At 40.9% G+C, this 13975-nt stretch overlaps 1 protein-coding gene across 1 annotated transcript; it reads left to right on the top strand.

Moving 5' to 3' along the window:
* Positions 1-986: 986 nt before the first annotated feature.
* Positions 987-3333, top strand: LOC104447510 (NAC domain-containing protein 90). Its single transcript, XM_039303551.1, has 3 exons — positions 987-1290; positions 2064-2353; positions 2844-3333. Exons 1-3 carry the CDS (start codon positions 1125-1127, stop codon positions 2919-2921), a joined length of 534 nt encoding a protein of 177 aa, XP_039159485.1. The 5' UTR covers positions 987-1124; the 3' UTR covers positions 2922-3333.
* The last annotated feature ends 10642 nt before the right edge of the window (positions 3334-13975 follow it).

The raw sequence follows: 13975 nt of genomic DNA, 5'->3' as shown, positions 1-13975 counted from the left end.
CCGTCAGGCCCAAGGAAAGCTTCTTCTACATTGCGAAAAGGTCAAGTCACGATAAGAAGAGAAATGCCATTAGGGTTCTAGATTGATGGATGAAAATTACCTGGATTCCCAGAAAGAAATGATGTGGATCGACGTTTGAAATTATATAGCATAGAGACAAACCGGATGTTGAATTTAAGACGTCTAAATGAGTTAGACAAGTAAATAGACTTGGGAATATGGCCAAAACATCTTCGATATGCGCCAAACTTCTGCCTGCATGCATACGCAGGACATGTAGAACAAATATGAGGTCTCGAGGGCGACGGCGACAGCTCGGTAGAGCGATCGCTCGAAGTTTAGCTTTGAGATTGCTCAAGGACGTTGAGGGGGAGCGATGCTAGCAGCACGGGCAAGGCAGGCGAGACAGGGAGGGACGAGAGAGGGTAGGGGGGAGGGAGAGATGGAGGTTTAGTTTATATTAGGAGGTATAGTGGAAACTCAATGACTTCACTGTGAGAATCCCAAGGGAGAGATCAAATCCACTAAATCTCTTTTCACAATAATTTCATTTTATAGTGAGCGTTGGATCACCATGTGGGAAGGATACAACATTACATGAGTCAAAATTATTAAAATTTTCTCCCACATGATTTGATAATAAATTTTATATGCTATTTATATACATGTGGTTTCCATCCATCTAAAAGTTTAAGCTTTTGAGTTTGATTTTCTAACATGATATTAGAGTAAGTGTTGTTCCTTTAGCATAAGTGTGTCCACCCCATGGCTCCTAATCCGGTTTATATATAGCGCCCCCTTCTCCCATCCAATTTGTGATATTGTGCTCGCGGAATAATAGTCCGTGTCATATAGACAGGCAGGCACGCGGTGGTCCTGAGTTTCATTGCAATGACGACAAAATACAACCCGGGAAAACTATACCATAACCCTGGTGTCTCTCTCTTATTTCGCTGCTATCGAAGCTCTCTCTCTCCCCTCCCCCCCCCCCAAAAAAAGAAGAAGAAGCTCTCTCCTCTCTTATTTATATGTGACGAGCTCAACACGTTCTTGCATACAACTACAAACAAAAGCAAAAGGATAGAAAAGCCAAAAGCAAGCTGTTTTGAGAGAGAGAGAGAGAGATGGAGGGTTTGCCACCAGGGTTTCGGTTCTTCCCGACCGAAGAAGAGCTGGTTTCGTTCTATTTACGAAACAAGCTCGAGGCAACTAGAGAGGCTCTACTCGGGCAGATTCAACGAGTCATATCTGTTCTGGATATCTACGAGTTCGATCCATGGGACCTTCCCCGTACGTAGCAATCCTTGCTTCTTCTTCTTCTTCTTCTTCTTCTTCTTCTTCTTGATCATCTCTTGTTTCCATGTTGCAAAGCCTTTTCCCATTAAGAGATATGCCTGGAGAGAGAGAAAAACAAAGCATTGGGATTTTCTTTTAATTAGCCTCGGAACTTTCGTTATTGATCCAGCTATTTTTTCCCCTGCACGTACTAGGAATTTCTAAATGTATTTGCTATTTGCGCTTTCAACTCTGGTGAAACAATGATCTGAGATGCTTCTCTTTCAATATTTCTTGCAATCTTCAAATTGTAAAATGGATTCTCCTTCGCAACACTGTTTCTTATTAAGTATCACGAATGTGGGAGAACAGATTACGACAGATAATGTTTGATGGGCTTCACTTTTTCTGCCCCGCCTGAAAAGAAAAGAACCAATCAGAACTTGGGGAATTTCATATGGAAGTTGTACCTGTTAGGCCCTAATTATTGATATATATGTATGGTTTTCTTATAAATAGGTTTAATGCAATGGGATTCAACTTTTTTGCAGCAAGCTTATATTTTAGCATGTATCAATTGGAGATATCATTCCGTAATTCATGATTTATATTTTCCAAGCAGTGTTCATATGCATCCACTATGTACACAAAGTCCATAATTTCATGAACAATTTTGAACCCATGCCCAAGTGTTAGAACCGTTTTAAAAACAGTTACAATTCCACCAAATACAGATCTTTGATCTATGCTTTCTATTCTATTATGGAACAAAATTCTTTTGGATCCAGAATTTGCGGCAGATCTATGCCACGCAGATCCAGAGCAATGGTTCTTCTTCATCCCCATGCAAGATAGCGAGTACCATGGCGGTAGGCCGAGGCGGCTCACGACCACTGGCTACTGGAAAGCTACGGGTTCTCCTGGTTTTGTCTACTCGAGCAATCGCATTATTGGACTGAAGAGAACTATGGTGTTCTATACAGGACGGACTCCGAATGGCATGAAAACCGAATGGAAGATGAATGAGTACAAGGCCATTGAAGAAGCGGCTTCTTCTCCTCAAGAAATTCCAGTGGCGGTAAGTAATGCCCTAATCCAATGTTTATTGAACAAATTGTCGGATGATCTATGTCACACACGTATGGAATATTTTAACATGATTTCACATGTTTCATGTGTAATCTAGTTCTGGACATTGGTATGCTGTACTGGTGTAACTGCAATGGTATTAAGAGTAATTAAAACAAGAAGATCCCAGTAACATAAGTGCAAATGCTTGCAGCAACCTAGACATATTCTCGTTCGTCTTTGTCTTTACATGTTCTATGTCGTCTCGGAAGCAAAAGTAATAGTTTAATCCATCGCATTGAGTTTCCAATCTAAAACTTAGCTAGTCTCTTTTATAGGCAAATAGATCTACACCAATTCTTGAACCCAAAGAAACAAAATGAAATAGAGCCACAGCGGAATAGATTGACATCGCTTTTGATTTCTTCTTGTCGTAAGAACACAGACAAATCGAGCAACGACATGTGACTGATGTCTCTCTTTTGTGTCTATAATTGCAGCCGAGGCATGAATTCAGTGTGTGCCGGGTGTACAAGAAGACAAAGACCTTGAGGTCATTCGACCGGAGACCGATGTGAGAAATCATTAGAAGCAGCCACACATTTCAACAAGGCACCATATCGGAGGATGATCATCATCGGCATCATCAGGAAATGGCATCATCTCATCAGAGCAGTCCTCCTTTTGTGGAGAGAGCGAGCTCATCGCCAGATAGTTCAGGTGTCTCTGAAGACCATGGGACAATTCCTTTGCAAGCAAGAGGACTAGGAAGCAATATTGACATGGAGATGCTACCCAGTGATACCGAATTGTTCTCGTCGGACTGGGAACAGTTCTGGTCTTAATTAAAGGAGGCTAATTTTCTATGTATAATTTTTTTTTATAAAGAACATATTTATGTTACCGTGATTAAAATGGTGTAACTCCTAAGCTCCTCAGTGATGCTAAGCAAATGTGAGTTCTTTCTAATTTTAATGTCTGTTTAATGCACTTGTATCCTAAAATCGACCATGGATGTAGAACTAATACAAACTGGATAGTCCATATCATTTCGTGCACCATATTCATTTCCATGATTATTTCCATGCGAAACTCTCACGAATCAAACGGGTGTGTGTTCGTGTGCTTGTTATGTCAAGAAATGGTCCAAGTAAATGGTTGCATGTGTGCAATACACCGTAGAGCTCCCAAATGATTACCCTGGGGATTTAATTTGCTTATAATCTTTTTCCATTTTTTTGGTAAAGTTATTTTAGAAGCTTTCCAATAGATAGATACAAATACTTTGCGATCTTGGTTTTTGAAGTATTATCACATTCGCGGATATTATGGAAAAGACATGTATATTGGGAAATAATCAAGACAACCATCTAGTGCATCAGGCTTTGGTAATTTTGGAAAATATATTGCCTTAAAATCATGTCTAGTGCTTCCTTCTTTTTTTATTGGGGCTCTATGATGTCTTACTTTGGAAGAGTAAAGAGATTTGCACAAAACTTATTGACAGGGTGAAATGTGAAATTCTTGCTATGCTTAGCATTATCCTTGCATGTAACATGTAACTTGATCAAAGCTAGCTAACTTATAATCACAGTTGTCACTTGCAGAGTTCTTGGACACAATTAGGTCACAATTTCATGCAAGGTTCTTCACAGCTGCGAGAGAGAGAGAGAGAGAGAGAGAGAGAGAGAGAGAGAGAGAGAGAGAGAGAGAGAGAGAGCGCTTGATCATTTCTATTTTTGGCCCAAATAATACTTTATTTTAGGAAAATTTTAAAAAATGGTTTTCGACCATCAATTTCAAGTATTACGTTCTTTCATGGGAAGTTTTGACGTTTGATAAAACTATTTAGAACTATTTAGAAGTTCTTTGAATTCAAATCTACTTTTCTCAAGTCCCTGTCGTTACATACTTTTGCTGGAAAGATTTTAAGAGTGTATAACTGCTTTTCGATATTTTTTTTCAGGCTTCTAATGATCTGAACTACAGATGAATTGAGTAAAACATATTGCCGTGAAAGTGAATGACACACACACACACACACACACACACACAGTTGTCTCGCTTATTGCCCTAAACCCCATATACATATGAGATGCGATTCCACATGAAAGAGAGAATGCGTACATGTGTAATTGATACTTCTTGAATTATAAAAAATATCACTTTATAGAATAGTCTAAGTAGTTAGTGAGATTAAAAACAAGTATAGTAAGATTCTTTTAAAAACTTAGCATATTAAATAATAGATGTTTGGTAAATTTTAAAACTAATCCACTTGCTTAAAAGGCAGTTATAAACCGTTAAATTACTTAGTTGGTCAAAATTCTAAAATATTCTATCACATTAAAAAAAAAATTAGTGGAAAAATTTTAATTTAACAATTTATATTTACATCTTCCTTGTTTCCACGCTTCCGAAATTTCTCATGAATTTCATTTAAAGAAATGTCTAAATAAGAAAAACCAAATCAGGCACAGGACAGCTCCTAGTAGCTAGGAAATCCCCCATCTTTTAAGTAGAGATTGGAGAAAATTAGAGATCTCTTCAATTGAATATATTTTTTAAATTCCGTGTCAAGTTAATTCAAGTAAACTGAAAGAGACATGCATGTACAGTCCCAACTTGCTCAGTATGCATCTTGATGGGAAGTGTCGTCGAAAATGAGGAGGAGTGGGGAATGTTTCCTTGCAATTGCAGGGCATCGACAATCTTCAGCGGTCAAATAGGACAACCAGATACACATTTGCACAATAGGAATGGAGACAATGTTTTTTCTCTCTCGTTATGAAGAGCTCACATCTACCCTTGGGTAGTTTTTCTTGTTTGCAAAAACCCTTAATTCCCATCTTCAATCCCTAAATTTCAGTAGTTTTCTTTCAGATTGCTCGAAGTTTCCATCTTTGTTATGGAATCATGGATCTCCTCCACCTCTAACGCCTAATTCTGTCCTCGTAGTCTCCGCTCCAACCATCCTATCTTGAAATCCTGTTTCAATCGCAATTCTTGTCCACACCTGCGGTTGCCTTCGTCTCAATTGCTTCCCATGTCAATCTATTCCTGTTTTAACCATCTACCATCATACTATTTATCTACAATCTCGCTCGAATCTTCCTATTCAGCCGCGAAATTCACCTCCCCTGAACTAGTTCTGTGTCGCCTGTCTGGTGCATGCGGACCATACCCATCTGCTCGACCAGTTATTTTCCTACCCAAGGCATGTGTATAAATGGCATCCACGAATCCAGAAGGAGATGCACACCTGGCCGCCCTTTGCTCTAGATTGGGTAAACTCTGGGCTGATCAAGAAGTTGAAGTGTGGGAAGAAGCTGTTCCTGCAGACAAGTTAGTAGAATGTCATCTAACTTTGGTGGGTAAAATACTCGCTAACTCTTCAATTAATCTCCAAGCGTTCCAGAATACCATGAAAAGAGCATGGAGAATCGACCAAGTAGAAATTTCACACCCTGCAGAAGGTTTATATGTGTCTACTTTCACCTCGGAAGGAGATAAATAGAGGGTGTTAGCTAATAGTCCTTGGCTTTTTTCAAACCACCTTGTTATTATAAAACCATGGTTGCCGAACACTCCTTTACACTGTTATGATTTCACTACTTGTGCTTTTTGGGTGCAAGTTTTTGGCCTACCTTTAGAGCGATATACTGATGAGATGATAAGTAAAGCGGTAAGGAATGTAGGTAAGGTGTTGGAAGTAAAATGTGGTACTACAGAAGGCATGGCATTAAGAACAGCCAAGGCTCGTGTGGAAATTTGCCTAAAAGAGCCGCTGAAACCAGGAAAGTTGATTCGACTAGATGGCAAGAACTTATGGCTGGACTTTTGATATGAACGATTATCCCATTATTGCCACTCCTGTGGGGTTCTTGGCCACTATGCAACATATTGTACGACTATTCCCTTTGATGAGACTAAATTGGAAGGAAAAGATAAGTTCAACTATGGGCCTTGGTTAAAAGCAAAAGTACGAGAGTATAGCCCATATTGGCGAGCCTTTTATGAGTCAGCTCCTACTCAAGACGGAGCAGAAGAGGTCATACTTGAAACTCCTCAGAACTCCACTCTTTTATTACCTCCCATTCCTCACATATCTGATCAACAAAAAACCACTATGGAAGTAAGTAACCCTCTTCTTGGTGATCATGCTCCCTATACTGCTGCTGTGATGATGGAAGTCAAAACAACTAAACCTGGTGATCACTCCACATTTACTGATGCTCCTCGAGAAGATATGGCTCTCAAGATGAAGGCTCCTGTTCCACATCTGCATGAAGATAGCAGGGATTATGAAGTCAGCTCATCCAAATCTAAGAAACCGAAGAGTTCCAGCCTGCATATTAGAGCAAATCCTCTTAAGAAAGCAAAAAGGAATGTTCCTTTTGAAGTGCGCTCTATGCTCACTGAAGAACTTGATGATTCCCACCTGACGGATAATCCGATCTATGAGGTTGAAAGGGTTAACAATTGGGCTGTAGTGGCTTGCCCCAAAAAGCCACTAGGTGATAAATGAAACTTATTAGCTGGAACTGTCAGGGGTTGGGCAATCCCCTGACAGTTCAAGCGCTAAGGGCTCTTGTGGTCCATGAAAAGCCCGAAGTAGTATTTCTAATGGAAACAAAAAATCAGGACATAGTAATTCAGCAAATTCAGCGGAGGTTGAAATTCCCAAGATCTTTTATGGTGAGTCCAAGAGGTTTGGCAGGGGGATGTCACTTTTTTGGACTGATCATGTATCATTAAGCATAGAGAGATATAATATGTACTTCATAGATATCATATGTACTATTGGCCCGCGTGGACACCCAATGCGACTTACCTACCTTCATGCACCAGTAGTCTACCAGCTACGCCAGAATCTTTGGGTTGAACTGCGTCAACTCAGCTTCGCCAATAACCTGCCATGGATATGTATTGGAGATTTTAATGAGATATTATTCCATTGGGAGAAAGTGGGCAAGATAATAGTTGATCCCTATAGGCTGCAATCTTTCAGGGATTTTATAAATGAGTGTTCGTTAATGGATATTGAGAGTAAATGATGCACTTTCACGTGGATGAACAACAGATAGGGGGAGGATGTTGTTAAGGAACGATTAGACAGGGCATTATGTACGATGGATTGGAGATTGTCTTACCCGACCGCTGAAGTCTTTGTGCTACCTGCTATAGGTTCTGATCATAGCTCGTTGTTATTGAACACTGATCCCAAACCACGGAGCAAATGCAAAGTATTCACCTTTGAAGCTTTTTGGCTTGATCACCAGAACTGCCGAAAAGTTGTGACTGACACTTGGGCCTCTGAACAGCAACTGGCTTCTTCTTTATTCCGCAAACTTTAGGTTACTTCTTGGGCACTTGACAGTTGGAGCAGAGCAACTTTCTCCAATAGTAGTCTTCAAATCCATGCCCTATAGCAACAAATCCAGCAACATAACCAAACAGGAGCTAATTTTGATAAAGCACAGGTGAATAGCCTCAAAGAAGAAGTTCAACACCTTTGGCAACAAGAAGAACAATATTGGGCAATGAGATCATGTATTAACTGGTTGAGATGGGGGGATAAGAATACCAAGTTTTTCCATGCGGCGACTATACAAAAATGACAAAAGAATCGTATCAGTATGCTTCTTGATGAGGAACAAGGGTGGATCAGAGAATTTGAAAAACTAAAAGACACAACCATGGCTTTCTTTCGCACTCTCTATCAATCAGCAGGACAAAGAGATTATCTTCCTATTCTAATGCAATGCCCCCAGCTGGTCACAGAGCAGATGAACACAGCCCTAATAGCAGCGGTAACCCAGGAGGAAATTAAGCAAGCTACATTTCAACTAGGGGCCACTAAAGCCCCAGGACCGGATGGTTTTAACGGCTTGTTCTACCATACTTACTGGGAAGTTATACAAGAAGATATATTTACCTTTGTCCAAGAATTTTTCACTTCAAGTGTGATGCCCCCAGTTTTTAATAGAACTCTTATTACTTTGATCCCCAAGACACCGCATGCTGAAAGATTAGATCAATATCGTCCCATTAGTCTGTGCAACTTCATATATAAGATAATTTCAAAGGTGCTAGCTAATCGTTTAAAACCTTGCTTACCTGAGTTAATATCCAAGGAATAGAGTGCCTTTGTGACGGGTTGACAAATCCAAGATAACATCTTGGTAGTCCAAGAGGTCCTGCATCAGATAAAAATCAGGTCAAGAAAGAAACACTTTCAGGCGATACTTAAGCTGGATATGAAGAAAGCATACGATCGGGTTGAGTGGGATTTTCTGGAGGCTTACCTACGACATCTAAGTTTTCATAATACTTGGGTTACATGGGTAATGTAATGCATAACTACTGTATCCTTGAGCATCAAATTCAGTGGCGAGCCATTACCCTATTTCCATCCTACAAGGGGATTGCGACAAGGCGACCCTCTTTCTCTTTATATATTTATCCTTGTAGCAAATCTCTTGTCTACCCTCATCAAGCAAGCCGTCGAAATGGGGAATCTGAAAGGGATAACCTTTAACAGGTGCTGTCCTACCCTCTCTCACTTATTTTTTGCTGACGATGCAATATTTTTCTTGGATGGCCGTCTCATTGAATGCCAAAATTTAGCGAATATCTTACACCAATACTGTCTAGCTACGGGCCAAGCTATCAATTGAAACAAATATGGTCTTTTTCTTAGTAAAGATTGCCCAAGAACTTTAGAGTAGAACTTAGCTAGAGAATTGAGAGTGCATGTGCTTGAAAAAACTGGAAAATATCTGGGAATTCCGTCGGATTGGGGGGTATCAAAAAAGGATATGTTTGCTTGGATATTAGGGCGGGTTAGTGCAAAGGTGTCTGGCTGGAAAGAACATCTCATTTCTAAGGGGGGCAATGAAGTATTGTTAAAGTTTGTGGTTCAGGCCCTTCCACAGTACGCCATGTCAATTTTTAAGATTCCAGTATCTATATGCAAATCCATTGAACAAAAGATAGCTAAGTTTTGGTGGCAAAATCAAAGCACTAAATCGGGAATCCATTGGAAGAGTTGGGACCTACTTAAAGAGCGCAAGGAAAATGGGAGGCTAGGTTTTCGGGATTTACTTGATTTTAATAAAGCAACTTTGGGTAAACAAGCTTGGCGGTTATTCCAAAACCCATCAGCCTTGTGGAGCAGACTTTTTAAATGACTATACATCCACCCAACTGACTTTTGGCATGCAACTAAAGGACACACTCCGTCTTGGGGATGGCAAAGCCTCCTGTTGGGTCATGACTCTATTCTACCTCAACTTAAATGGTCTGTAGGTAATGGGCAAAACATTCACATAAGAAAGGACAACTGGCTGCCTAGAGACATCATTGGAGGACCTGCTAATCGAGGGGAATCAGAGATGGTCACTGACTTTATTAATTCAGAACAGTCTACTTGGAATCTTCCTCTTCTCAGAAGTAGCTTTGATGATCAGACAGTTGAAGATATTACTAACATACATCTAGGCTCAATGTCAATTACAGACCAAATTATCTAGATAGGTACAACCACAGGAGAGTATACAGTGAAAAGCGGCTACCACTACCTTCGCCAAAATAATACCCCCAACAATCCAAACTCTACCTCTACATCCTATCATACATCATCCCGGTTATGGAAGCAAATCTGGACTGCAAAAACTTCTTCAAAACTTAGAATTTTCTTGTGGTCCCTTTGCCACAATGCCCTAGCTACAAGGGATAACCTATACAGACGACACATCCTCCCTAATCCGGTTTGTTAGTTATGCACAGCTCAAACCCCTGAAACTACAGAACACCCGTTTCTCTTTTGCCCATGGACCCAGATAGTCTGGTCCCATCCCAAAGTGAATCTCGACATCACAAAGCACAATAGAAATCGTATGGATGCTTGGCTAGAAGATGTTTTGGATAATCAAGCTACTGTACCTGATTTGGAGACATTAGCATCCCTTCTTTGGCAAATATGGAAGGCCATAAATCATGTAATCTTCAGAGATAAACGACTCCCGCCAGCCTAGCTTGTACATCGGGCGATTGAAGAGGTAGAGAACCACCGCCGCGCTCAGCAAAAGGCAACAACAACAGAGACAAAGCCAGCACAGGTTTGGACACTTCGACAATGGACTCCTCCGGATCCAGGTAACATAAAGATCAACGTCGATGGGGCTTTCCCCGTATCAGCAACCACATGATCCATGGCGTGCGTGTGCAGAGATCATGTGGACGTTTGCTTGATGGATTCTCTCGGATCATACCAACTCGATTTCCGCTACAATTGGAAACTCAAGCCCTAAATACCACTCTGAAATACTTGCTACAACAAGGCATGGGGGAAACTCACATACAGCTTGAATCAGATTGCTTAGTGCTCGTAGAAGCCGTGAATGGTCGCCGATCACCTCCGTGGGAAAGTCGAACGCTGGTTGCGGAGAGCGTCTCCTTGATCGCTCGTTTCTCTCATCTGACTTTCAGCTATTGCAGACGTGAAGCTAATACAATAGCAGACTGGGTTGCCAAGGCCCATGGCCGAGACTCTCTTGAAGCACAATGAGCCTCATCACCTCCTAAAATATTGCTGGAAAAACTATGTACTGAATCCCACCAGATGGGGTGTAATATTTTCATGAAGTAAATGATAAGCTACGTATATTTTGACCAAAAATAAAATAAAATAGGACAACCAGATGGAGAGGGAGAAGGTTGGGGGGGGTGGTGGTGGTTGGGGATGAGTTGCTTTCGAGTACTCCTAACCTATATTGGCCCGTCGTGAGCCGTCAAATAATGTGGGTCTCCCATAGGTCCCGCCGAATCTACTAGCCCGGTCAAAGTGAGCTAAAATAAGCTTGAAGTACCTAACAATTTTCCCAAACAAACAGTTGCTCCATCTTTGCTGTTATCATAGTCTAAAGAGAACTTTGGAGAAAGCAAACAGCAACTAATCAAAACAGAATCACTAAGGGTGCGCACGATAAAATTTCTGAAATAGAAATTGATTTATGGTCAGAAATTGATTTCTCAATTTCTATTCCCCGGACAAGTTTTTGAGTAAAGAAATCCATTTGATAATGACTCAAAATTTCTATTTCTGAAATAGAAATCCGTTTGATAACAGAATAAAATTTCTATTTCCAATAATAGAAATTGATTATATTATAACATAATAAATCCTCAAATACAAAATAATAGTCGAAATAATAGTAATACATTACAAAAATTGAAAATACAATTTCATGGAATTTTTGCCATATTATTATCCTTTGCCATTTTATTAGAAATGGTTTTCCTAAGCATATTTATTTGGTTTACCTTCTCAATCAATGTATTGTATAAATACCAAACACTTTTAGATTTTGCGGTATAAGCACAGCCGCTCGACTATGGCATGACTCCAAATTTACCACCTGCGCTCAAACATAAACACTAAATTTTCTCAAACTTCCTCAGTAACTGGAGGTAGTTCTGAAGCATGATCAATGCAATGTCACCAAAACATTATCCATCCATCAATTAGCAAGAATAGAAAAACACCTGTGGTTTCAAGTGTCATCTACTTCTCTACATGATTCGTGCAACCAAACCCATATTAGTACATTTACAGCACAAACTTGCGTTGCCACAATAACATGAAACTGATACTAAACGAATTATGCACGGACAAATTAGGTTCCATGAATTTAGTTCTCTTTCAATGCCATATTTTCTCATCAACCAAACATATCATTAGCCTAGCTGCAAGAAAACTCAATTTTCAAGTCTCATATCGATTTCCTCCCAATCATCATAATTCATTCTGAAGATACCGATTTCTCATTGCATTCCAATCAATTCAAGAACGACATCAAAGTCGTCATGCTAAAGATAAACAGCCATAGATAATCATGACCCAAAATTCAGAGTCCGAAACTTCACACCACTCACCTCGGAGACATGGGCCATCCCAACCAGGTACACGTCGAAGGTGCCGCCCTCAGCCGTGGACTCGCAGTCAAGGACCACCACGCTCTTGGAGAGTTCCTCAGGAAGCGTCCTCCTCCTTCAATCAGATCCCTCGCCATCTCCATCGTCAACGCCGCTGCCACTCCGTTGATCAGCTTCCTCGCCGTCGTCCTCCACCTCCCTCTTCAACAAGCAATAGGGAAATCGAAATCGAATCTGCAAGATGAAAGCTGAAACGTGATAAGAGAGGCAAGAAGGGAAGGATCGATTGAACATCGTGAGGAATCGTGGGGGGAAGTTCCAGAGAAGGCCGCGAACGAACGCGGACGCGAGCAGATTGAATAACGACGGAGATGGGCAACGGCGATTGGAGGTGGGTTCGACGGGACGACTGGAGCAAATTGGACGGTCTGAGGATATCGACGGTGAGATGAGCGACGATCTGACCGGCAAGAGGACGGCGATAGTGTCGGAGTTGATGGCGAGGATGGACAGCTTCAGAGTCGACATCGCTAGGGTAAGAAGCGAGGAGAAGGAGTTGATGTCTCTACTGAATGAAGAAAGATGGAAAAAAGAAGAAATAATTTATATTTCTATTTTAGAAACTGAGAAGCTACAATTTCTAGCTTCTAATTCTCTTCCAATTCAATTTCTAGAATAGAAATCTGTTTCGGAAATAGAGAAATCAAATTGCGTTACCAAACGGATTTTTGTTCCAAACTTGTTCCGGAGAACAGAGAAATAGAGTAATCAAGAAACAGAAATTTTATCATGCGCAACTTAAATGACTATACTATGATTTGGTGTTGAAGAAGCTTTATGTAGAGTGACTTGGCATCACTAGAACATGCCATGAAAGAACAGCCGATCACATCATGAGCAAAAGTTAACTGTTCAAATCGCCAACTAAGAATATTTCATCAAAGATTTACAGGGTATAGAATTTGTATTTCTTTCCAAATGCACATCAGAGTCTCACATTCAATCTATTTGATCTGGCATCAGGATTTATCGCTACTCTTTATCAAGGCTGGCACGGTGAAAGCATAGTACTGTGAAGACAAATATGAAGAAAGATGGGGAAAATTGTCCAAAAAGTCCTAAACCTATTGCACTTTTGCCAATTTAGTAATAAATCTTTTAACTTTACCAATTGAGTCCTAAACCTTTTAACTTCTTTCCGATTTAGTCCATTTGGCCAGAAAATGCTGACGTGAACGCCGGCAATGTCACGTATGATCGACGGCGCGCGTGGCAATTTTTAATAATATGTTAATTTTTTAAATTTTTAAATTTATTATTATTTTTTTCTTCTGGTTTTTTTTCCTTTTTTTTTCTTTTTCTTGGCCTTTTCCAGTGGCCGGCCACCGACCATAGGTGACGGTTGGCCACCAACCATAGCCAGCCAGTTGGCCTCGCCTGCCACAAGCGAGGGGAGCCCTCACCCAAGTGCGGCTTGGCCAGGGTCGCCTAGGTGAGGCCAACCCTCCCCCAGGCCAGGGTAGCCTTGCCGGGCGTCGGCTGAACGAGGTCGCCCTGGCCTTGGTGAGGGCCAGCCTCGTCAGATTTGGCGAGGGGAGCCCTTTGGTGAGGCTTGCCCTCGCCCAGGCGAGCATTGACCTCACCTAGACCAGATTTGGTGAGGCCGGCCCTCACCCCTAGCCGGGCGGGCATT

The sequence above is a fragment of the Eucalyptus grandis genome, chromosome 1, assembly GCF_016545825.1.
Source record: "Eucalyptus grandis isolate ANBG69807.140 chromosome 1, ASM1654582v1, whole genome shotgun sequence".
NCBI classification, from domain to species: domain Eukaryota; kingdom Viridiplantae; phylum Streptophyta; class Magnoliopsida; order Myrtales; family Myrtaceae; genus Eucalyptus; species Eucalyptus grandis.
The sequence above is the reverse complement of the archived record's forward strand: the minus strand, read 5'-3'. Positions and strand labels throughout refer to the sequence as shown.

Excerpts from the sequence above, each read along its gene's own strand:
- LOC104447510 (XM_039303551.1), top strand. The coding sequence starts at position 1,125 with ATGGAGGGTTTGCCACCAGGGTTTCGGTTCTTCCCGACCGAAGAAGAG. Across the intron at positions 1,291-2,063 it reads CGATCCATGGGACCTTCCCC|AATTTGCGGCAGATCTATGC; the intron begins GTACGTAGCAAT and ends TTTTGGATCCAG. Across the intron at positions 2,354-2,843 it reads CTCAAGAAATTCCAGTGGCG|CCGAGGCATGAATTCAGTGT; the intron begins GTAAGTAATGCC and ends CTATAATTGCAG.